At 53.0% G+C, this 21,990-nt stretch overlaps 2 protein-coding genes across 3 annotated transcripts; one reads left to right on the forward strand and one right to left on the reverse strand.

The window, feature by feature from the left end:
• Positions 1–1,484: 1,484 nt before the first annotated feature.
• On the forward strand, positions 1,485–21,212 carry GFM1 (G elongation factor mitochondrial 1). Its single transcript, XM_079315143.1, has 18 exons — positions 1,485–1,643; positions 2,223–2,375; positions 2,637–2,769; positions 3,138–3,342; positions 4,018–4,134; positions 5,771–5,921; positions 6,207–6,361; positions 7,073–7,157; positions 7,724–7,861; positions 8,933–9,034; positions 9,138–9,194; positions 9,469–9,606; positions 10,259–10,341; positions 15,674–15,836; positions 16,552–16,696; positions 18,266–18,426; positions 20,561–20,614; positions 20,834–21,212. The coding sequence occupies exons 1-18, from the start codon at positions 1,590–1,592 to the stop codon at positions 20,963–20,965; spliced, it is 2,226 nt and encodes a 741-aa protein (XP_079171269.1). The 5' UTR covers positions 1,485–1,589; the 3' UTR covers positions 20,966–21,212.
• Positions 9,647–15,148, reverse strand: LXN (latexin). Of its 2 annotated transcripts, none has more exons than XM_079315163.1 (6): positions 14,969–15,148; positions 13,293–13,355; positions 12,698–12,872; positions 12,068–12,204; positions 11,084–11,146; positions 9,647–9,741 (listed from the first exon to the last, which is right to left on the reverse strand). In XM_079315163.1, the coding sequence occupies exons 1-6, from the start codon at positions 15,095–15,097 to the stop codon at positions 9,694–9,696; spliced, it is 615 nt and encodes a 204-aa protein (XP_079171289.1). In that variant the 5' UTR covers positions 15,098–15,148; the 3' UTR covers positions 9,647–9,693. The 2 variants fall into 2 exon arrangements, with proteins under 2 accessions (XP_079171289.1, XP_079171288.1); XM_079315162.1 differs by lacking the exon at positions 9,647–9,741 and adding an exon at positions 10,032–10,548.
• Positions 21,213–21,990: the final 778 nt, after the last annotated feature.

Consider the following 21,990-nt stretch of genomic DNA (forward strand, 5'->3'; position numbering starts at 1 on the left):
TGAGGTTTGTTGGTTTATTCTATACCACAGAGGGATTTATGCATTATTTAGTTTGGGCTGCTTTGACACAATTCAGTGAAGGAAACCTGGACTCTGGGAGGTCTCTCTTCCCATGTGGAATGGGATTCTCTGGAAATCCCTCAGTTTCTGGAGGTAAGCATGGATTTTCTACAAAAAAATAAAGTTTGATTTAACCAAACAGAGTATGGAGAGGGCCTCTTTTTATATAGGCAGAGAAAACAAGGGGTCACCCCCACTCCACACTTCACCCAACTTGGCTTGCAGCTCCCTTTTTATAGAATTATTTTCCTTGCAGTAATCAATAATTGTTATTGTTTTGTTGTAATAATTCTGCCAGGTGAGCAGTGGTGGGCAAAGAAACTTCCAAACTTTGTGGAACAGCTCTTGGGACAATTGGTCATGGAACCATCTGGTCTTGGGAGATAAAAACAGAAGTGGGAAGTGTGATCTTAGCAAATTGTGATTGATCACACAAAGGCAGGAAATCTGATTCTGCAAAAATCCTTTCAGACTATGGCAAACCCTTTTATTATTTTAATGTTTATTCTTTTACAAACTGGTATACGCAATATAACAGGGGTCCATGTTCTTTTCTTTCTTCTTTTTTTTAAAGTGTTCTGGTTTATACAAACTCCAGAACTCTTATGATTAACACGAATCATTCATTAATTATGACACTGGGATCCTGCCCTCCCTCATTCCATCCCCGGGGCTCCTGCCCGGTGTCTCCGCTCCGTGAGGGGCCGGGATGGGCTCGGTGAGTCTCCCGTCCCTCATTCCTTCCCCGGGGCTCCTGCCCGGTGTCTCCGCTCCGTGAGGGGCCGGGATGGGCTCGGTGAGTCTCCCGTCCCTCATCCCTTCCCCGGGGCTCCCGCCCGGTGTCTCCGCTCCGTGAGGGGCCGGGATGGGCTCGGTGAGTCTCCCGTCCCTCATTCCATCCCCGGGGCTCCTGCCCGGTGTCTCCGTTCCGTGAGGGGCCGGGCGGGGCCGGGATGGGCTCGGTGAGTCTCCCGTCCCTCATTCCTTCCCCGGGGCTCCCGCCCGGTGTCTCCGTTCCGTGAGGGGCCGGGATGGGCTCGGTGAGTCTCCCGTCCCTCATTCCTTCCCCGGGGCTCCCGCCCGGTGTCTCCGCTCCGTGAGGGGCCGGGATGGGCTCGGTGAGTCTCCCGTCCCTCATTCCTTCCCCGGGGCTCCCGCCCGGTGTCTCCGCTCCGTGAGGGGCCGGGATGGGCTCGGTGAGTCTCCCGTCCCTCATTCCTTCCCCGGGGCTCCCGCCCGGTGTCTCCGTTCCGTGAGGGGCCGGGATGGGCTCGGTGAGTCTCCCGTCCCTCATTCCTTCCCCGGGGCTCCTGCCCGGTGTCTCCGCTCCATGAGGGGCCGGGATGGGCTCGGTGAGAGTCTCCCGTCCCTCATTCCTTCCCCGGGGCTCCTGCCCGGTGTCTCCGCTCCGTGAGGGGCCGGGCGGGGCCGCGGCGCCTGCGCGGGGCCCCGGAAGAGGCGGGAGTGACCCGGGGCCGGAGCGGGGCCGGAGCGGGGCCGCAGCCGCAGCCGCAGCCGCAGCCGGGGCCATGCTCAGCGTGTTACGGGCCGGGCTGGCCCCGCGCCGCCCGCGGCACATCCAGGTACCGGCGGCGGCACCGCCCCGCCCGAGGGGACGGCGCTGAGGGAGGGCAGGGACCGGGAGCGATGGCGGGCGGAGGGACAGCCCCGGGCGGGCCGCAGCAGCTGCGGGAGCGAGCGGTCACATGGATGGGGACAGGGAAACCGGAGCGAGCAGCGGGCCGGGCCTGGAGGGGCGCGGGCTGTGCTGGGAGCCCCGGGCTGACCCTGAGAGTTGGCTCGGACTGAGGTGAGCGGGTCGCCACAGACTGACAGGACGCCGTAGGGAAGCGGTTTGGCAGCTTAGCCATGGGCACTGTGAATGCCAGGATAAACCACCTTGGAAAAGCTCTCCAAGACCATCGGGGCCAAGCCGTGCCCGATCCCCACCTTGTCCCTGAGTGCCACGTCCAGGAATTCCTCGGACACCTCCAAACTCCCTGAGCAGCCCCTTCCAAAGCCTGAGCACCGTTTCCATGGGGAAATCCCTCCTGGTGTCCAAGTTGATCCTTCCCTGCCCCATCCGAGGCCGTTTCCCCTTGTCGCATTCATTCCTGGTGTGGGATCCATTCCTGGCTGACCCAGTGCCCTTGTCCTTGCAGCTCCTGCTGACCTCCTGCCGGCGCTGCTCCTCGGGAATCCTCCCCAACGAGAGGATCAGGAACATCGGCATCTCGGCTCACATCGACTCGGGCAAGACCACGCTGACCGAGCGGATCCTGTTCTACACGGGCAGGATCGCTCAGATGCACGAGGTCAGCAGGGACTCTGCACCTCCAGCTGCTGCCTTGCCTCTCTGCAGCAGGGATGATGCTCAGCCCATAAGCATTGCTTTTCCATGGATTTGCAGAATCATGGAATAGTTTGGGTGGAAAGAGAATTAAAGTTTATCCATCTCACCCCTGCCATGGCTGGAGCAACCTTCCGTAGATCATGTTGCTCCAAGCCCCATCCAGAGATGGGATATGAATTCTTAGCAGAACTTGAACTGATTTTTTTTTTTTTTTCCTCCTAAGGTGAAAGGTAAGGATGGAGTTGGAGCTGTCATGGATTCCATGGAGCTGGAGCGACAGCGGGGCATCACCATCCAGTCTGCAGCCACCTACACCATGTGGAAGGACACCAACATCAACATCATTGACACACCAGGTCAGGTCAGGGCAGGGCAGGGGGACCCCTGGGAGTGCTGTTCTCATGGCTGCAGGGCATGGGGGGCATTCTGTGTCCCTGGCTGGGACAGAACATGGAGGGAGGGGTTCACACTGACAGAGGGTTAGATGGGATATTGGGAAGGGAACACACTGCAGTGTCCAAGGCCAGGCTGGACACTGGGGCTGGGAGCACCCTGGGATGGTGGGAGGTGTCCCTGCCCATGGCAGGGGTGGGATGGGGTCTAAGGTCCCTTCCCAAACCATTCCATGATTCCGTGCTCCATCACTTGAGCTGATGGGACTCAGTGTGATTCTCTTGGCTGTTGCTCCTCTCCAATGCATTCATCATTTGTATTTGTTATGCAGGCCATGTGGACTTCACCATTGAAGTGGAGAGGTCTCTGAGGGTGCTGGATGGAGCCATCCTGGTTCTCTGTGCTGTGGGAGGTGTCCAGTGCCAGACCATCACTGTCAACAGGCAGATGAAACGTTACAACGTCCCCTTCCTCACCTTCATCAACAAACTGGACAGGATGGGCTCCAACCCGGCCAGGGCAGTGCAGCAGCTCAGGTTTTTGGCATTTACAACAATTCCTGAAATTCTATTCCCATGTCAGGTCATTAGGAGCAATATTGGAAAGGCTTCTCTTGGGAGCTGCAGTTTGGAGAATTCCTGATGAGAAACTGAATCTTGATCTGACCCAGGACAAATCCCCATTGTACCAAAACCCCCCAAATATTGGTGTCAGCCCAGACTTGCAGTGACCAAGGGCTGGGCTTTGATGTTTATTTTATTGATGGAACTGTATCAGGACCAGCTTTGAGAGCAGCCTCTTGGCTTTCCCTAGATCCTGGTGCTGCTGGAATTCCAGCAGGGAGGTGACATGGGCTGGTTTGGATTCCTGGAGGTCCTGATTGCTCCCTGCCTAATTTGATCCATGAGATAAACTCATTAATACTCATTAAGGGAGAAGCTACTCCCTTAATCAAGCAATCAATCTCAAACTGGTTTCCCCTGCTGCCTTTCCCATGGGAGTTGCTCCCTGGGCCTGCTGGGATACAAAAGGTGGGATACAAAGCTCTGAACCACAGCTGGGTGGTTTTTATCCATATTGGCAGATTTGGGCACATCCAAAGGACAAGACACAGGGATTTGGTAGGAGGGAGATGTTGCTCAAAGACAATCTGGGGCACACACATAGAAATAACTTTTTTCTACAGTAATTCCTGTTTTCCCCTTTTTCAGATCCAAGCTGAAACACAATGCAGCTTTTGTTCAGATTCCAATTGGGCTGGAGGGAAACTTTAAAGGAATTATAGATCTCATTGAAGAAAAAGCAATCTATTTTGATGGGGAACTTGGGTAAGTCCTGGAAATTGTTTCTTTTCTAACTGAAACTGGGTAAGTCCTGGAAATTGCTTCTTTTCTAGCTGGAACTGCTCTTTGCAGGAGAAATTCCTGCAGTTCCTCTTCAGTGATGAAACCCAGCTCTTCTGGAAATCTGGGAATGGGCTTGTGCTGGGGCTGAGGGTCCTGCACTGGGTGGGGGTGGCTGCAGCAGGACTTGGCTGCTGTGAAGGGGTGGTGGCCACACTCCCCACCTGTTCCATGATGGGATCCTGCAGTGTGTGTGGCTCCCTGGGATGGAGACAAGCTGTGGGTGAGGCTGTTGGAAGTTTTCCTGATCCCTGGAGTGGGAAGGACTCCAGGACTCCCCCACAGCAGAGACAACATGCTGATGTTCACAGGGGTTTTTTCCCAGGATGCAGGTGAAGGGGAGGCTGTTCTCAGCAGGGTGGTGCTGTGGGACTCCTGGCAGTCACTGTGGCTCTCTCCTGCAGGCACTCTCTGTTACTGCAGGCAGTCTGTGTCCCTGTCCTGCAGGCAGTCAGTCAGTCAGTCTCTCCCCTGCAGACCCTCTCTGTCTCCCCCCTCCTGCAGTCCCTCTCTCCCCTGCAGTCCCTCTCTGTCTCCCTCTCTCCCCTGCAGACCCTCTCTGTCTCCCCCCCTCCTGCAGGCAGTCTCCCCCCCTCCTGCAGTCCCTCTCTCCCCTGCAGACCCTCTCTGTCTCCCCCCTCCTGCAGTCCCTCTCTCCCCTGCAGTCCCTCTCTGTCTCCCCCTCCTGCAGACCCTCTCTGTCCCCCCCCTCCTGCAGTCCCTCTCTCCCCTGCAGTCCCTCTCTGTCCCCCCCCTCCTGCAGTCCCTCTCTCCCCTGCAGTCCCTCTCTGTCTCCCCCCCTCCTGCAGACCCTCTCTGTCCCCCCCTCCTGCAGTCCCTCTCTGTCCCCCCCCTCCTGCAGTCCCTCTCTGCCCTGCAGTCCCTCTCTGTCCCCCCCCCTCCTGCAGTCCCTCTCTGTCCCCCCCCCCTCCTGCAGTCCCTCTCTGTCCCCCCCCTCCTGCAGTCCCTCTCTCCCCTGCAGACCCTCTCTGTCTCCCCCTCCTGCAGTCCCTCTCTCCCCTGCAGACCCTCTCTGTCTCCCCCTCCTGCAGTCCCTCTCTCCCCTGCAGACCCTCTCTGTCTCCCCCTCCTGCAGTCCCTCTCTCCCCTGCAGACCCTCTCTGTCTCCCCCTCCTGCAGTCCCTCTCTCCCCTGCAGACCCTCTCTGTCCCCCCCCTCCTGCAGTCCCTCTCTCCCCTGCAGACCCTCTCTGTCTCCCCCTCCTGCAGTCCCTCTCTCCCCTGCAGACCCTCTCTGTCTCCCCCTCCTGCAGTCCCTCTCTCCCCTGCAGACCCTCTCTGTCTCCCCCTCCTGCAGTCCCTCTCTCCCCTGCAGTCCCTCTCTGTCCCCCCCCTCCTGCAGTCCCTCTCTCCCCTGCAGACCCTCTCTGTCTCCCCCTCCTGCAGTCCCTCTCTGTCCCCCCCTCCTGCAGTCCCTCTCTCCCCTGCAGACCCTCTCTGTCTCCCCCCTCCTGCAGTCCCTCTCTCCCCTGCAGTCCCTCTCTGTCCCCCCCTCCTGCAGTCCCTCTCTCCCCTGCAGACCCTCTCTGTCCCCCCTGCAGGCAGACCCTGAGGCTGGAGGAGATCCCAGCCGAGCTGCGGGCCGAGGCTGCGGAGCGGCGCCGGGAGCTCATCGAGTGCGTGGCCAACGCTGACGAGCTGCTGGGGGAGCTCTTCCTGGAGGAGAAGATTCCCACAGCTGCACAGTTAAAGGTACCCTCCTTGTGCTGCCTGTTCCCTCACCTCTGGCCTTGTCCCCTCAATAAATGGATCAGGAATTCCGTTTGCTGGAGTTGTGTCACCTCAGCTGAACTCCAGTTCCCCATCTGGTTTTACTTTGCATTGGAAAGAATTCTGGTTTTATGGGAAACCCTTGTGTTGGGGGTGTCCAGGGGACTGTGGGGGCAGCTCTTTGCTGCAGGAGTGGAGAAGCCCAGGAAAGCCCCAGGGAATGAAGTGGGCTGTGCTGCAGCAGGAACTCCCAGGGGTATTTTTCAGCTGGCCATCCGAAGGGCAACACTGCAGAAATCCTTCACCCCTGTCCTCGTGGGGAGTGCTCTGAAGAACAAAGGGGTGCAGCCACTGCTGGATGCTGTCCTGGAATACCTTCCCAATCCTTCTGAGGTGGAGAACTATGCTCTCCTCAACCAGGGGTGAGTGCACCTAGCAGCAGCAGGAGTGACCCTGCCCATGGAACTGCACCAGACCCAAACCAGTCTGAGATTCCATGGAATAGTTTCAGAGCAGGAATCATTCCTAACAAGATCCACAATCCTTTACCATTGACATCAAACAGTGCCACCAGAATTTGGCACAAAGTCCCAAAGCTCCTCTCTCATTCAGGGTTACTCTCTGAACTGGGATTTTACTCACTCCATGTTACATTTGGACAATGATTGCCAGACAATTCTTTAGAACTGATGGCAGCCCTTAAAGCCAGGCTTGCCTAGAGGAGAGAGCACATCCAAGTGTGTGAATAGTGTTTTATTCTTCTGGACATGAATCCCAGAATCCCTGAGGCTGCAAAAGAGCTCCAGGATCATTGAATCCAAGCTCTGCCCAGTCCTCCTTTGTCACCCAGCCCTGAGTGCCACAAGGAATTCCCTGGACACCTCCAGGGATGAGCACACCAAACCTCCCTGGGCAGCCCCTTCCAAGACCTCACACCATTTTCTCATGGGGAAATTCCTCCTGATTCCAACCTGACCTTTCCTGGCTCAGCCTGAGGCTGTTCCCTCTCCTGCTGTTCCCTGGGAGCAGAGCCCACCCAGACATGTGAACCCCAAGAGCAGAGCCTGGAAATGTTTAGAGGAGACTCCTGTGTTGGTTCCTAACTTCTCCTCCCTCTGATCTCTGCCTTTAAGGGATTCTCAGGACCAGACCAAGTTCCTGTTGAACTCAGCTCGTGATGATTCCCAGCCTTTTATTGGCCTTGCCTTCAAACTGGAGGTGAGTCACTCTGCCCCTTCCCACAGCTCATGGAGACAGTCCAGGTGGTGCTGCCAAAACTCACCTACAGCAGACTCTGAAATCACTTTATACTGAAAATCAGTTTGTATTTTACTTCAATTTAATTTTTTTTTAAAGGCTTCAACCATAAAATGCACAAACACAGCCAATTTGGAACTTTAGGGTGGGTCCTGGTTTTCTTGGTTAAACCTTGAACATCTGGGGGGTTGTTGGCTTAATTGAAATATTTTCAGGGGAAAATCCTGTGTTTGGAAACAATGGGATGTGAGAGAGTCAGAGAGGAAAAAGTGCAGAAATTTAAGCAAATAAATTGCTATTTAGAGAATACTTCAGGATTTGTTTGGAATGTGGAAAATGACTGGTAATTCCATGGCAATGTGTGTCTCTGTTGGGGATGTTTGGCAGTGAAAAACTGATTCAGAAAATTGCCACATTCCATCACAGAGCCAAGTAAAAAAAAAATAACACCATTTCCATTTGCAGCTGATGCTTGGAGCTGGTGCTGGTTCCCAGAGTGATGAGATTTTGGTACATTTTGCTTGCAGGCTGGCAGGTTTGGGCAGTTAACCTATGTCAGGGTGTACCAGGGGATGCTGAAGAAGTCAGATTACATCTACAACACCCGCACGGGGAAGAAGGTCAGGGTGCAGAGACTGGTGCGGATGCACTCGGACAACATGGAGGTGAGGGCAGCCCTGGGCTTGGGCAGCTCTGCTGAGCCCTGGCTGGGGGTCAGCAGTGCCCCTGGTAACCCTGGCTGGGGGTCAGCAGTGCCCCTGGTAACCCTGGCTGGGGGTCAGCAGTGCCCCTGGTAACCCTGGCTGGGGGTCAGCAGTGCCCCTGGTAACCCTGACTGGGTCATTGCTGCCCCTGGTAACCCTGGCTGGGGGTCAGCAGTGCCCCTGGTAACCCTGGCTGGGGGTCAGCAGTGCCCCTGGTAACCCTGGCTGGGGGTCAGCAGTGCCCCTGGTAACCCTGGCTGGGGGTCAGCAGTGCCCCTGGTAACCCTGGCTGGGGGTCAGCAGTGCCCCTGGTAACCCTGGCTGGGGGTCAGCAGTGCCCCTGGTAACCCTGGCTGGGGTCAGCAGTGCCCCTGGTAACCCTGGCTGGGTCATTCCTGACCCTGGGTGCCCCTGGCTGGGGGTCAGCAGTGCCCCTGGGTGCCCCTGGGTGCCCCTGGCTGGGGGTCAGCAGTGCCCCTGGGTGGCCCCTGGCTGGGGTCACTCCTGCCCCTGGGTGCCCCTGGCTGGGGTCATTCCTGCCCCTGGCTGGGGTCACTCCTGCCCCTGGGTGCCCCTGGCTGGGGTCACTCCTGCCCCTGGGTGCCCCTGGCTGGGGTCACTCCTGCCCCTGGGTAATCCTGGGTGGGTCAGCCCTACCTGAAGCACAGGATGGTGTTTGCTTCTTAACACCTTTGCTTCTTATTTGATCCTGGATTAATCCAAGCTGAGCTCTGCCTTTTGCCCTTTGAATAAAAAGGGAGATTGGCAGGAGTTTGTATCCAGGCTGGGGTTTTTAAAGGAGCTCAGTGCCAAGCTTTAAAACACAGTGTTTATGGATCTTCTCTAATCCAGTGGAGTGTGGATGGGAAGGAAAGACACAATTGATCCTGGGATGGTTTGGGATGGAAGGGACCTCAAGGATCATCCAGTGGCTGTGCCAGGGTGATCCAGGCCTGGCCTTGGACACTTGCAGGGGCAGCCACAGCTCCTGTTAGCCCAGAGTTCTCTGACCAGGGGTTCTCCTCCCCTCAGGATGTCAGTGAAGTTTATGCAGGAGACATCTGTGCCCTGTTTGGGATTGACTGTGCCAGTGGGGACACCTTCACAGATAAAACCAGCACTGACATCTCCATGGTGAGCCCCCTGCCCTGCCCTGCCTGCCTCAGGCACTGACTCACCAGTGGGTCAATCCAGGATTTTGCTGGAATTGGTAATCATCCCCTTTTCCTTGGCACAGGAGTCCATCCACATCCCTGATCCTGTCATTTCTGTGGCTATGAAGCCTTCCAACAAGGTAGGAGCCTCCTCCCCCTGAGCTGATTTTATGGGACACTCTAAGCACTCTTTGGAAGTGTTTTATCCCAAATATCCAAGATTTTACCCCTGGGATAACCCAGGGCTGAGCTGGATGCTGTCACTCAGCCAGAAACATGAACTTGAAAGAAAGAGTTATAAAATCCACTAAATAACCCCAAAGAGCAGAAATGCTCAGCAGTGGGTGGGAAAACTTGAGGCTTTTTTCTTGGAATGACTCCTGGATGTTGAATAAATGTTGCCTTGTGTTTCAGAATGACCTGGATAAGTTTTCCAAAGGCCTGGGTCGTTTCACCAGGGAGGATCCCACCTTCAGGATCCACTTTGATGAGGAGAGCAAGGAGACCATTGTCTCTGGGATGGGGGAGCTGCACCTGGAAATCTATGCCCAGGTAATTTGGGTCCCATGGACTCTGCTTTTCCCATCTCCTCTTCCCCTCCCTGTTCCTGCTGCTTTGGGAAAAGCTGATTTTTTTAAATTAACTTTTGAAGGTTCTTTCTCTCCAGTGGTGCCATTCTGAAGGCTTCTAAAAGGAAATTTTTAGGATTTGGTTCAAACCAAATTAGTATTAAAGTATTAAACACTACACTTTACTCTAGCAGCCTTTGCTTATAATAATTTATAATGCCTAATTATAATTAATTCCTACAGAAAAATCCTCTGTTTTTGTGGTTTTAAATGTATCATTCCCTAATAAAAGGTGGTGTAGGGAGAAAGGAGTAATTACAGGTATTTATTTCATTCCAGTTGGTGTCTATATTTTAATCTTGACACAAAAGATGTATCTTAAATACTGACAGAATGAAGAAAAAGTGATTTTTGTCTTGGAAAAACTTGAATTTTAATAACACAATTAATGCTGTTCCCTTTTCCTCCATCTGAAGCTGCAGGTCTTGATGTGGAAAAATTTATTAATTTAAAAAATAACAACGAAAAGCTCCCAAAATCAATCCAACCCCCAACCAAAAAAGTGATGAATCCTGATCAAGTCAGTAAATAATTCCCAGTGGAATCACCCTAATCACTGTGCTTTATTCCTGCAGAGAATGGAGAGGGAATATGGTTGTCCTTGCACCATGGGGAAGCCCAAAGTTGCCTTCAGGGAGAACATCTCTGCCCCTGTGCCGTGAGTATTGGGGAAGTTCTTTGGGGTGCTCACAAACACCCAGCAAAGTTTCATTGCATGTCTTGCACCGTGGTGGATCCTCACTGCCATCTCCTCCTGGCAGCTCTGGGCTGCTCAGGTGTCCCCTGGTGCTGGCCCCTGGCACTGGGACACCCTGGCCCCACGCTGGGGGTGCCACAGCAGGGTCACCTGCCAGGGCAGCACCTCCTGTGGGACACACAGAGCTCATGAACAACCCCCTCCACCAGCCTGCAGCTCCCTTCATGAAAACTGGGAATGAAACCCAAGGGAGAGGTGGGGAGCAGCAGCAGCAGAGCTGGCACTGGCAGGGAAATCCTGGATTGTTCCAATCAACAGCTTCTCTTCCCAGTTTTCTGGGGTTTTCCTATGAAAACACCTGCTCAGATCCCCAAATTGTGCTGGAGAGTAGCCCAGGATGTAAATGCTGTTACTGGGATTGCTGAGGTCTCTGTGCTGGGCCATGGAGGCATCCAGGATTTCCCTTCCCTTCAGCCCTGCCCACTCTGGCACTGGGATCTGCCAAGGGACAGCTGTCAGGGACCAGTTTTGCACCTCAGCCATTCCCAGGAAAGCCCCAAACCAGCTGGGAATTGCTGCTGCTGTTCCTGGGATGCTGAGACAGGCAGGGATGGGGACCCTGAGCTCACCCTGCAGGATCAGATCTGTGTCTGAGCTGCTTCAAACACCCAAAAAAGGATTTTTTAGGAATAAAATGTTTTACCTGGGACACCATTTCATGGAGTAGAACCACATAGTCAAACTGAAGGTCTTCATCACTTCTTTTCTGGAAAGACAGGATAAAAAGGGATGGATTTGGGGATTCTCCCATCTCAGAAAAAAGTGATTCAGTTCTCTGTGGTTGTCACAAAAATTCCCTGATGGATTTCACATAAATCAGGGTCACAAATGAAGCAAGTAGAGTTCAGGCACTGTAACAAAACTACAGCTCCAGGTGTGAATTTCTGTGCACTCCAAAACTGCACTGGAGACACTGAATGTAAAGCTTTAAACTTTTAATTCCTGCCTTACAGAGACCAGATCTGTCAGGAATTCTTTGGGATGGGAACACCTCATTCTAGAAAATGTCAGTTTAACCCAAACAATCCCAAATAAAACTGTCAAGAGGATCAGAGACCTTACAGTGAGGGACAAAATTACCCAGGAGAGATGGCAGCTGGGTTAGCTAATAGTTATTTGTCTCCTTTATCCTTAAATTTGTTAGAGAGGGGTTGAAAATCCTTAAATTCTTGCTGCAGCAGCTGTGAATTCTCTAAAACACCATCAGAGGGAGCAAAACACTCACAAATCCTGCTCCCACAAGGAATTCCTGTCTGTCCTTCAGACCCAGAACTTCCTGGGAATTCACTGGGTGTCCAGAGGGGCAAAACTTTGGGTGCTTTTGGTTTTCTAAACCCTAAATCCTGCTGCTTTTTCCTGGTTTCTATGGAAAATTGCCTTGAATTTGAAGCTGATGATCACTGTAGGTTTATTTATAACTCAGAATTTCTCTAATAGAACACAGCAAAACTGGGAGGATCTGTAGAATTCTGTTAATTTAATGAATTCTCCTTGTCACAACTGTTTGTGGCAACAGGTTGGAGGGTCCTGGAGCAGCCTGGGCTGTGGAAGGTGTCCCTGCCCATGCAGGGGGGAAATGGGATCCAGCCCAAACCAGTCTGGGATTCTGTTCCTGCTGGGAACTCACCACTTGCTTCACGTGTTTCACTTGGGCAAGGTGGAACTTGGTGTTTTCAGTGGAATTCTGCCAGATGACATAGCCAGAGGCTGCCCAGGCCAGCAGGTGGATGGGCTCCAGCTCTGGGGGAATGTTCCCATGGCTGTCTGCAACCAAAATAAACACTGGATGTTAGAGAGAGCCCTTAACAGAACATTATCACCTCACACTGGCCTTGGGCTAAATCACATCAAAGAATTTTCCTCCCACTTCACACAATCCTGGGATGGTTTGGGGTGGAAATGACTTTAAATCCCATCCAGTGCCACCCCTGCCATGGGCAGGGACACTTTCCACTGTCCCAGGCTGCTCCAAGCTCCATCCAGCCTGGCCTGGGACACTGCCAGGGTGTTCTCCTCCACTTTTTTCTTTTAATACAAATTCCAGGTCTGGAAGGCAGGGCTTGCTGTGAGGTGAGAGCAGCCCCTGGTTGCACATTTGGGGTGCTGGGTGTGCAGTGCCAGGACACAGAGGCAGCAGGAAGAGCTGCCAGTGCCAGCTGCTTTTCCAGAACACTCAGAATCAGGAATAAAGGCAGTGGCTGTGATTGCAGAGCCCCAGAGAGGGAAAGGGAGGCAGCAGGGGAGCCCTGGGTTGTACCTGGGATGTTCTCAGCCACCAGCTCCTTTTCCAGGCTCCTGATCCGAGTGTAGAACTCCTTGTCTGCTTCCTCTGTGCTCCTGAGCTCTCCTTGCACTGTGAGCTGCACATCTGGGGCAGAGCTTTGGCTGCCCAGGGGATAGAGAACCTCAGCAGTGCAGTTCACAGTCCTGTCCTGTGGCAGAGTTAATGATGTGCATTATTATCTGATGGAATATGTGTGGAACAGGGTAATCTGCTCTTCTGAAAATGGGATTTTTATGTAGTTGCTGTTTTCTCCGAGTCTGGCCCTGGAGAGATTTATGATTATTTAAGCTCCTGGCATTCCTGTGAATGTTTAAGGGTGGGATTTGCTTTCTGCAGTGATGGAAGGGGCAGTGGTTGGGGTGCAGAATGTCCCTTGTGCTGTTGAGATGTCCTTGTCATCCCTGCAGCACTGTCTGCAGGTGTAGTGCAAGGTACCACGTGCTCAGTGGGTTCCTTTGGGTTAAAATTCAGCTTTTTTGGGTCTGACTGGCAGTACAGAAAAATCAGGAGCATGATTCAAGTATGAAGTGCTGTGTCCACAGTGTGGAATTAAAGCAGTCTGACTCACTTTGTCCAGCACATCTTCCAGCTCCAGCTCCAGGTAGTACTTGTGCCCAACATTATCAATGTCCTAAAAAAGAGAAAATATTAGTAACATTTATTTTTTGTAAATGTTGAATGGCTGCAGGGACATCTTCCACTAACCCAGGCTGCTCCAAACCCCATCTAGCCTGGCCTGGGACATTTCCAGAGATGGGCATTCTGTGCCAGGGCCTCTCCACCCTCACCTCTATCCTTGGACCCCCAAATTGCCAATTTTGGGCTCTTGAGTGATTCTATCCCTGAATTTGCTGCTTGGTTAAACACTCACCTGAAAGCCTCCAGCATTTCTTCTATTAATTCCATTTTGCAGGTTATTATGAATTGGATCATGCTCTGTATTTTTCTGGCTATACAGAAGGGAGCAGTTGGGTTTGCTGTGCCCTTGTTTTGGGGAGGGGGTTTGCTGTGTCCCTGCAGTGCCATGTTTGCTGTGCCCCTGTTTGGGGAGGGGGTTTGCTGTGTCCCTGCAGTGCCAGCTGTCCCTGCAGTGCCATGTTTGCTGTGTCCCTGTTTTGGGGAGGGGGTTTGCTGTGTCCCTGCAGTGCCAGCTGTCCCTGCAGTGCCATGTTTGCTGTGCCCCTGTTTTGGGGAGGGGGTTTGCTGTGTCCCTGCAGTGCTAGCTGTCCCTGCAGTGCCCTGTTTGCTGTGCCCCTGTTTTGGGGAGGGGGTTTGCTGTGTCCCTGCAGTGCTAGCTGTCCCTGCAGTGCCAGGTGTCCCTGCAGTGCCATGTTTGCTGTGCCCCTGTTTTGGGGAGGGAGGTTGCTGTGTCCCTGCAGTGCCAGGTGTCCTTGCAGTGCCATGTTTGCTGTGTCCCTGTTTTGGGGAGGGGGTTTGCTGTGTCCCTGCAGTGCCAGCTGTCCCTGCAGTGCCATGTTTGCTGTGTCCCTGTTTTGGGGAGGGGGTTTGCTGTGTCCCTGCAGTGCCAGCTGTCCCTGCAGTGCCATGTTTGCTGTGCCCCTGTTTTGGGGAGGGAGGTTGCTGTGTCCCTGCAGAGCCATGTTTGCTGTGCCCCTGTTTTGGGGAGGGAGGTTGCTGTGTCCCTGCAGTGCCAGGTGTCCCTGCAGTGCCAGCTGTCCCTGCAGAGCCAGGGCAGGCTGAGCTGTGTCCTGGCCCCCCCAGGAGCACCCAGCCCGCTGCTCCTGTCCGGGAGGCTCCTCCCGGCCCGGTGCCGGTGCCGTGCCCGGGCAGGGCTCGCTCTGCCCCGCTGTCACCAGGTGACACACACGGGGTGTGTCTGGCAGCGCTGACCCGCCCTGGTGACACCGCGCTCCTGCCAGCACCCCCAAAGGGACACGGAAGGACCTTGGGACATCACCCAGCCCAGGCGGGGTCCCCTGGAGCCCCCGGGTGGGTCTGGGGTGTCCCAGAGGGGACACTCCAAACTCAGTGCAGCTCCCTGCGCTCTGCCCTCTCCGTGGGAAGGACCCAGGTCCCGGTTCCGTGCTGGGTCCTGGTTCCCGTCCCAGTCCCCGGTTCCCATCCCCGTTCCCGTGCTGAGTCCCGGTCCCAGTTCTGTGCTGGGTCCCGGTTCCCGTGCTGAGTCCCGGTCCCAGTTCTGTGCTGGGTCCCGGTTCCCGTGCTGAGTCCCGGTCCCAGTTCTGTGCTGGGTCCCGGTCCCGTTCCGGTGCCGGTGCCGCTCACCTGGCGCCGGGCGCTCCGCAGCTCCCGCAGCTGCAGCCCGCGGCCGGGGCCGCCCCGCAGGTACCGCAGGTATCCCATGGCCACGGCCGCGGCCCGGGCAGCGGGGAAGTGGCTCGGGGGCAGCTCCATGGCCGGGAGGCGGCTCGGGGGCAGCTCCGTGGCCGGGAGGCGGCTCGGGGGCAGCTCCGTGGCCGGGAGGCGGCTCGGGGGCAGCTCCGTGGCCGGGAGGCGGCTCGGGGGCAGCTCCGTGGCCGGCAGGCGGCTCGGGGGCAGCTCCGTGGCCGGGGCAGCTCCGTGGGCCCGGAGCCGCTTCCTCCTCCCGCAGGAAGCGCCCGGGCGGGGCCGGAGCGGCGGGGCGGGATCCGAGCCGGGACGGGCAGCGCGTCCCTCCCTCGCTGGGAGCAGCGCTGGGTTATATCATATAGATAGATATTCTGTTGATATATAGGTTATATTGGTAATAAATCCTTCCCCGGAGGGTGGGCGGGCCGTGGCACAGGTTTTCCAGGGGATTTGTGGCTGCCCTATGCCTGGAAGTGTCCCTGCCCTTGGAATTGTAAATTGAAATTCCCTTCCAACCCAAGCCAGCCTGTGGTTGTCTGAAATGCAGAACGGGTTTCTGTGGTTGTCTGAAATGCAGAATGGGGCTGTTTTCCATGGAAAGCTGTGGCTTGTGTCAGCAGTAACGTGGTGTTTGGGGTTCAGGTTTGAGTTCACCCACAAGAAGCAGTCGGGAGGAGCCGGCCAGTACGGCAAAGTGATCGGAGTGCTGGAGCCCCTGGAGCCAGAGAACTTCACCAAACTGGAGTTTGAGGACAGAACCATTGGCACAAATATTCCCAAGCAGTTTGTGCCCGCTGTGGAAAAGGTACAGACCTTTCTCTGTGACACAGAAAATCCTGATTCCTGTTCTCCTGCAGTGCCACCCATTTGTGCCTGCCTTGCCCCATAAAGGAGGCTTCTCCTGTAGCTCCAGTGGCAGCAGGATCACAGCTGGGTGGTTTTATTCCATGTCTTGCATTCCTGGGGTTTCCAGTTAATTCAGGAGCTGCTGTTTCTTTGGTGGTGTGTGCTGGTTCTGTTCCCTTATCAGAGCCTCCTCCTCAAGCTGCTTTTTCCTGGCTTCTTCTGCTTGTGGCCCCACAGTTCTCCTCCCAACCCCAAAATATGTAACTTGTGCGACTTCTCTGAGGCCAGTTATGGAGGAAACTGTAATTAGACTGCATTTCCTGCCTCAGTTCCCAAATTCCCTTTCTTTATCTCCTCTGTGACTGCCTCGCTGTATAATTTATCACACACAGCTTTAATTAACCTACCAACATCTTGGAATTCCTGTAATAACCTGTAATAATACCTTCACTTTCTCCATGATGCAACACTTCAAGATTTTTGCCAAATCCTAAAAAAACCATATTCTTAAAGGAATCTTGTTCTCTAGGCAAGAGCTCTTTCCACACTGAGCATTCTTTTGGGGTTTGGCCATGGAATCCCTTAAACAGGCAAATCCTGAGGCCAGGATTGTTCCTTGTTCTGTGATTTTTGTTTGTAAAATCAGGCTGGAGGTGACCCTGGGTGTGTTTCAGGGCTTCAGAGATGCCTGTGAGAAGGGCCTGGTGTCAGGGCACCGCATCTCGGGCGTGCGCTTCGTGCTGCAGGACGGGGCGCACCACATGGTGGACTCCAACGAGATCTCCTTCATCAGGGCAGGAGAGGGGGCCCTGAAACAAGGTACAGCTCCTCCTTGGGGGGCTTCTCCTGCCTGCTATCTCTGCATCCACCCACCCATCCATCCCCCCATCAACCCTTCCCTTCCTTTCCCTGTTCCCCCAGAGCTTACCCATTTTTATGGAGCAGAACATGTACAAGAGTTTCTAGAGTTCCCGAGGGAGGCACAATAATTCCTGTGGCTGTATGAAGGAAATCCTTTTTTCCTAAAATTCAGTATAGCACCACCACCAGCTTCATCCTTACAGGAGCACATTTGGTCAAACTGAGCCCTTTTTTGGAAAAATTCCTTCACTGGAGGAGAAGTTAAACATGGAAGGGGCTGCCTTGGAAGTGGTGGGGTCACAATCCCTGAGATAATGTCTGGATGTGGTATTTCACAGTAGGGTTTAGTGAGCACAGTGCCATCAGCCAAAGGTTGGTCTTGATGATCCTGGAAGTCATTTCCACCCTTAATGATTCTGTGATGATGGCTCCATGTGTTGATCATGGTTTTTCCCTGGCATTAACCATAAACCATTGTAACATCAACTGGTGCCAGGTCTGAGACAGAGACACAGCACTCTGATCCATGTGACAAAAACTTTTTTATTGTTCTCAACTTTACCTGAAATACCTTTCTAAATGTTTGTCCTGCTTTGAAGGACAGGTGTCTGCCAATAAAGGCAGGAGCTTATCTTTGAAATGGAGAATGGAAACCCTCTCCCTCCAAATTATTATTATGATTTTGAAATTAAGAGGCTCTCAGGCAAGAATATGGGAATTAAGAATAATAGTTCTTCACTAGGAAAATTAAAATAGAAATGCAGTATTACACAGAACAATCCCAACCCTGCCAGAGTCAGAATCCAAGCTGGCACAGTCAGTCAGTCAGGGTGGTGGCACAGTCCCATTCCATGGTGCTGCATCCTCCTGCAGGGGCAGATGTGGCTCAGCTGGAGCAGTGCTCCTGGAGAAGGGGCAGTTTCCTCTGAAGCTCCAGGGATGATTTGGAAGGGTCTGGTTTTCCTCTGAAATCCAGTGGAAAGAAGGTGCCTTGGTGTCCAAACTCTCAGTTTTTCTCTGGGTAGGAAAGGCTTGGCTCCTCCCCTGGCTGGAGCATCTCCCAGTGGGATGATGGAATTTTATCAGCCATGCACTGGGACTCACTGGCCATGAACAGGAGATATCTCCTGGAGGGAGGATGGGCTGTGGGAAGATAAAGATGATTGCCCCAGCTGGTTTAAAGCTGGCCCATTAGCAGATAATATATGGCAGGAGATCAGGGGCACTGCCCCAGCTGGCTTCAACACATGGGGACAGAATCCACATTTCTGGCCACATCAACCCCACACAATGTTCCTGGGCAAGCACTTAGAATTGGTTAGAAGTTCAGGGTGACCAACAGCTCCTGCAGCTGAGGCTGCAACTCAGTGGGTGAAATCCCAGTGTGGTTCCAATCTTTCCCATCATGTTCCTGTCTGTCACACCCATCTGCTCCTCCCAGCCTGCACTGTGCCACACCCTGTTCTGCTGGCCGTGGGGCAGCCTGCCTGCCCCGGGCTGGCTCTGATGCTGGCTCTGCTCCCCCAGCCATGGAGAACGCTGCCGTGCGCATCCTGGAGCCCGTCATGGCCGTAGAGGTGATGGCCCCCAGCGAGTTCCAGGGCGCCGTCATCGCCGGCATCAACCGGCGCCGCGGGCTCATCACGGGCCAGGACGGCGCCGAGGGATACTTCACTCTCTATGCTGAGGTCTGTGCCACTGCTTCTCCTGTGGGAAGGGCAGGTGTCTGCCAGTACAGGCAGGAGTTCTCTTTGAAATGGAGAATGGAAACCCCCTACCTCCAAATTATTGTAATTTTGAAATTAAGGGGCTCTCAGGCAAAGATATGGGAATTAGGAATAACAGTTCTTTACTAGTAAATTAAAATAGAAATGCAGTATCACAAAGAACAATCCCAAACCCTGCCAGAGTCAGAATCCAAGCTGGCACAGTCAGTCAGTCAGGGTGGTGGCACAGTCCCATTCCATGGTGCTGCATCCTCCTGCAGGGGCAGATGTGGCTCAGCTGGAGCAGTGCTCCTGGAGAAGGTGCAGTTTCCTCTGAGGGTCCAGGGATGATTTGGAAGGGTCTGGCTTTCCTCTGGAATCCAGTGGGAAGAAGGTGCCTTGGTGTCCAAATCTCAGTTTTTATCTGAGTAGGAAAGGCTTGGCTCCTGCCCTGGCTGGAGCATCTCCCAGTGGGATGATGGAATTTTATCAGCCATGCACTGGGACTCACTGGCCATGAACAGGAGATACCTCCTGGAGGGAGGATGGGCTGTGGGAAGATAAAGATGATTGCCCAGCTGGTTTAAACAATGGCCCATTAACAGGAGATCTCCCACAGTGATAAGATTCACTGCCACACCCAGTTTTTTAACAATGGCCCATTAGCAGGTGATACCTCCTGGATGAAGGGTGGGTCATGGGAAAGGTAAAGCTGATTGCCCCACCCTAGTTTTTAACACCTGACCCATTAACAGGAGATATCTCCTGGAGGGAGGATGGGCTGTGGGAAGATAAAGATGATTGCCCCAGCTGGTTTAAACAATGGCCCATTAACAGGAGATCTCCCACAGGGATAAGATTCACTGCCACACCCAGTTTTAAACAATGGCCCATTAACAGGAGATATCTCACACAGGGATAAGATTCACTGCCACACCCAGTTTTTAACAATGGCCCATTAACAGGAGATATCTCCCACAGTGATAAGATTCACTGCCACACCCAGTTTTAAACAATGGCCCATTAACAGGAGATATCTCACACAGGGATAAGATTCACTGCCACACCCAGTTTTTAACAATGGCCCATTAACAGGTGATATCTCCTGGATGAAGGGTGGGTCATGGGAAAGGTAAAGATGATTGCCCCACCCTAGTTTTTAACACCTGACCCATGAACAGGAGATATCTCCTGGAGGGAGGATGGGCTGTGGGAAGATCAAGATGATTGCCCAGCTGGTTTAAAGATGCCCATTAGCAGAGAATATGTGCCAGGAGATCAGGGGCACTGCCCCACTGGTTTAACAGATGGGGACAGAATCCACATTTCTGGCCACATCAACCCCACTCACTGCTCCTCACTGTCCTTCCCCTGGGTTATGTCCTGCTTTAGGGCAAATTTGGGTGGAAACCTCAGAATGGGGTCACTTTAGAAAAAACAGATTCAAGCACTCCCCCAGCACTTCGGGGAAATATTTTCTCAGAGAGAAGTGGAAAAAAACCTGTTTATTTAACAGGGAAAGCAATTCCCAGCACAAGAATGAACAAGGCTAAACAGAAAAACCTCTCTCTGCTCTGAAGAGATGACAAATTCAGGAGAGTCCCTTCTGTGGGTCACAGCCCAGCTCACTCAGGCTGGTTTTAGTTTTTTTGGCCTTGGGAAATGTCACAGGCCAGGCCTGGTGGGTCACAGGTGTGATCTCCCCGTGCTCCTCTGGTTTTTCAGTCCAGAGCAGGTTCCAACAATTAAAAAAAAAAAAAAAAAAAGAAAAAATCCCAGTCCAGGAGTTTCTTTGCCTCAGCCAGGCAGAAAAAGTAACCAAGAGCAATGGAGAGCTTATCCTTGGAGGAATCTGGAGATACCCCAAACCTTGCTGGTTGGCTCATCACTGAATTTAGGATACCCCAGTTCCTGGTGCACTCAAACTCTCAGATTTTTGAAAACACACTGCAAATATAAATTAATTAAAATAATAGATACCTTACAACAGCAGGCCATTAAATCAGAGCTGTTTACAGACAGCACTGAGTCTTTATGTCATAATTGGGATTAATTAGCTGATAGCCCAAAAGTGATGGAAAAAACCTCATCATGAGCAAATGTGTTTGGATTTTAGGTGCCACTGAATGACATGTTTGGATATGCCACTGAGCTGAGGTCTTGCACAGAGGTGAGTCCTCCTGGTCCTTTTGCTAAAATGTGTTGAATTCTGTAAATTTGGGCTCCTTGGATCATCCAACCCCTGGCAGCTGCAGCAGGGAATGAGATCAAATAAACCAGAGCTGTGCAATTCTGGCCAAACAATTCTTCCACACCTGAGTTTTGTGTGGGTGGGATTGGGTGTTGTTACTCCATGGCCCATCCTCACTTTGTTTTCCTAACTCTGCAGGGAAAAGGGGAATACACCATGGAATACTCCAAATACCACCCCTGTTCAGCCAGCACTCAGGAGGAAATCATCAACAAATACCTGGAAGCAACAGGGAGACTTCCAGCCAAAAAGGGCAAAGCCAAGAACTGATGGGATTCCTCTGAACAGTTTGTCCCAGGTTCTCCAAGCCATGGGAGCAGCCCAGGCTGCCTGGGTAAGGTGGGATTTGGACTGGGAATTTTAGCATCAAACCTCTCCCCTGGCTGCTGGCAGCAGCACCAGGGGATCAGCAGGGATTGCTCATGTGTAAATGCTCTGTAACAAAGGTGTTAAAACACAGCTGATGATGTGCTTGAGATTTGTCTTAATTGGTATATTAAAGGAATTTTATTTTTTACTTGATACATCTTTATTTGGAAATGTTAAAGCAGGAGACTGAGGTAAGAGCTGCTGGACAGGTGTGGAGAGTGGGGCATCACTGGAGCTTCCCTCCAGGGAACAGATGGAATTTTCTCTCCAAATCCTTTGGAAATGGGACAGGATCCCCTAAAGTCACAAGCCACTGGGCAAGGCCATCACTCAGTGCTTGTCACCAAATCCATTTTCACTGGTGGCACAAGGATGGAGCTGAGTTGTCTCTTCCCAAAGCTGGAACAACATGGAATTACTGTGTGGCTTGGGGATGGGCTTTAATGGGCTTGGGCTGTGGATTCATGGACTTGGCTTTTGGCTCTTGCTTACAAATCCAAACTAAAGATTCCTTTTCCCAGAATCTCACAGTCCTGAGAGTGTCAGAAATCCAAAGATCCTTTTCCCAGAATCTCACAAACCAGAGGCTGAGCTGCAGCTGATGTTCAGTCAGGAATCACTTGACTTTGCTGACTCCAAGCAGAGACAAAACAAAGGGATTAGGTGAGAAGATACTCCCATAATTCTGTACTTTTAATTATTCCCAGAATGTCCACGTTGAATTTTCTTCCCTCCTTCCTGCCCTACTCAGCTGAAAAGTGTTTTTGCAGATTGCAGTAAACAGGGAGGGAAGTTCAGTTCAAACCCAGTGACATTCCTGGCACTGCACTGAGGCTGCTGCTTCCCAGACAGGAACAACTGGAGCAGCCAGAGGATAGAAAATGATTTCTGGAAACCTTGGGAAAGGATTTTTCAGGGTCTGGAGC

This window comes from Erithacus rubecula, assembly GCF_903797595.1.
Source record: "Erithacus rubecula genome assembly, chromosome: 11".
Lineage (NCBI taxonomy): Eukaryota > Metazoa > Chordata > Aves > Passeriformes > Muscicapidae > Erithacus > Erithacus rubecula.

Bases quoted from the DNA above. Each gene is read 5' to 3' on its own strand.
- LXN (XM_079315162.1), bottom strand. From the start codon at position 15,097: ATGGAGCTGCCCCCGAGCCACTTCCCCGCTGCCCGGGCCGCGGCCGTG. The intron at 13,356-14,968 runs GTGAGCGGCACC...TCTCTTTTTTAG, and splicing joins TGCGGAGCGCCCGGCGCCAG to GACATTGATAATGTTGGGCA. The intron at 12,873-13,292 runs GTGAGTCAGACT...ACTCTGCCACAG, and splicing joins TGGAAGATGTGCTGGACAAA to GACAGGACTGTGAACTGCAC.
- GFM1 (XM_079315143.1), top strand. From the start codon at position 1,590: ATGCTCAGCGTGTTACGGGCCGGGCTGGCCCCGCGCCGCCCGCGGCAC. The intron at 16,697-18,265 runs GTACAGCTCCTC...CTGCTCCCCCAG, and splicing joins AGAGGGGGCCCTGAAACAAG to CCATGGAGAACGCTGCCGTG. The intron at 20,615-20,833 runs GTGAGTCCTCCT...CTAACTCTGCAG, and splicing joins AGCTGAGGTCTTGCACAGAG to GGAAAAGGGGAATACACCAT.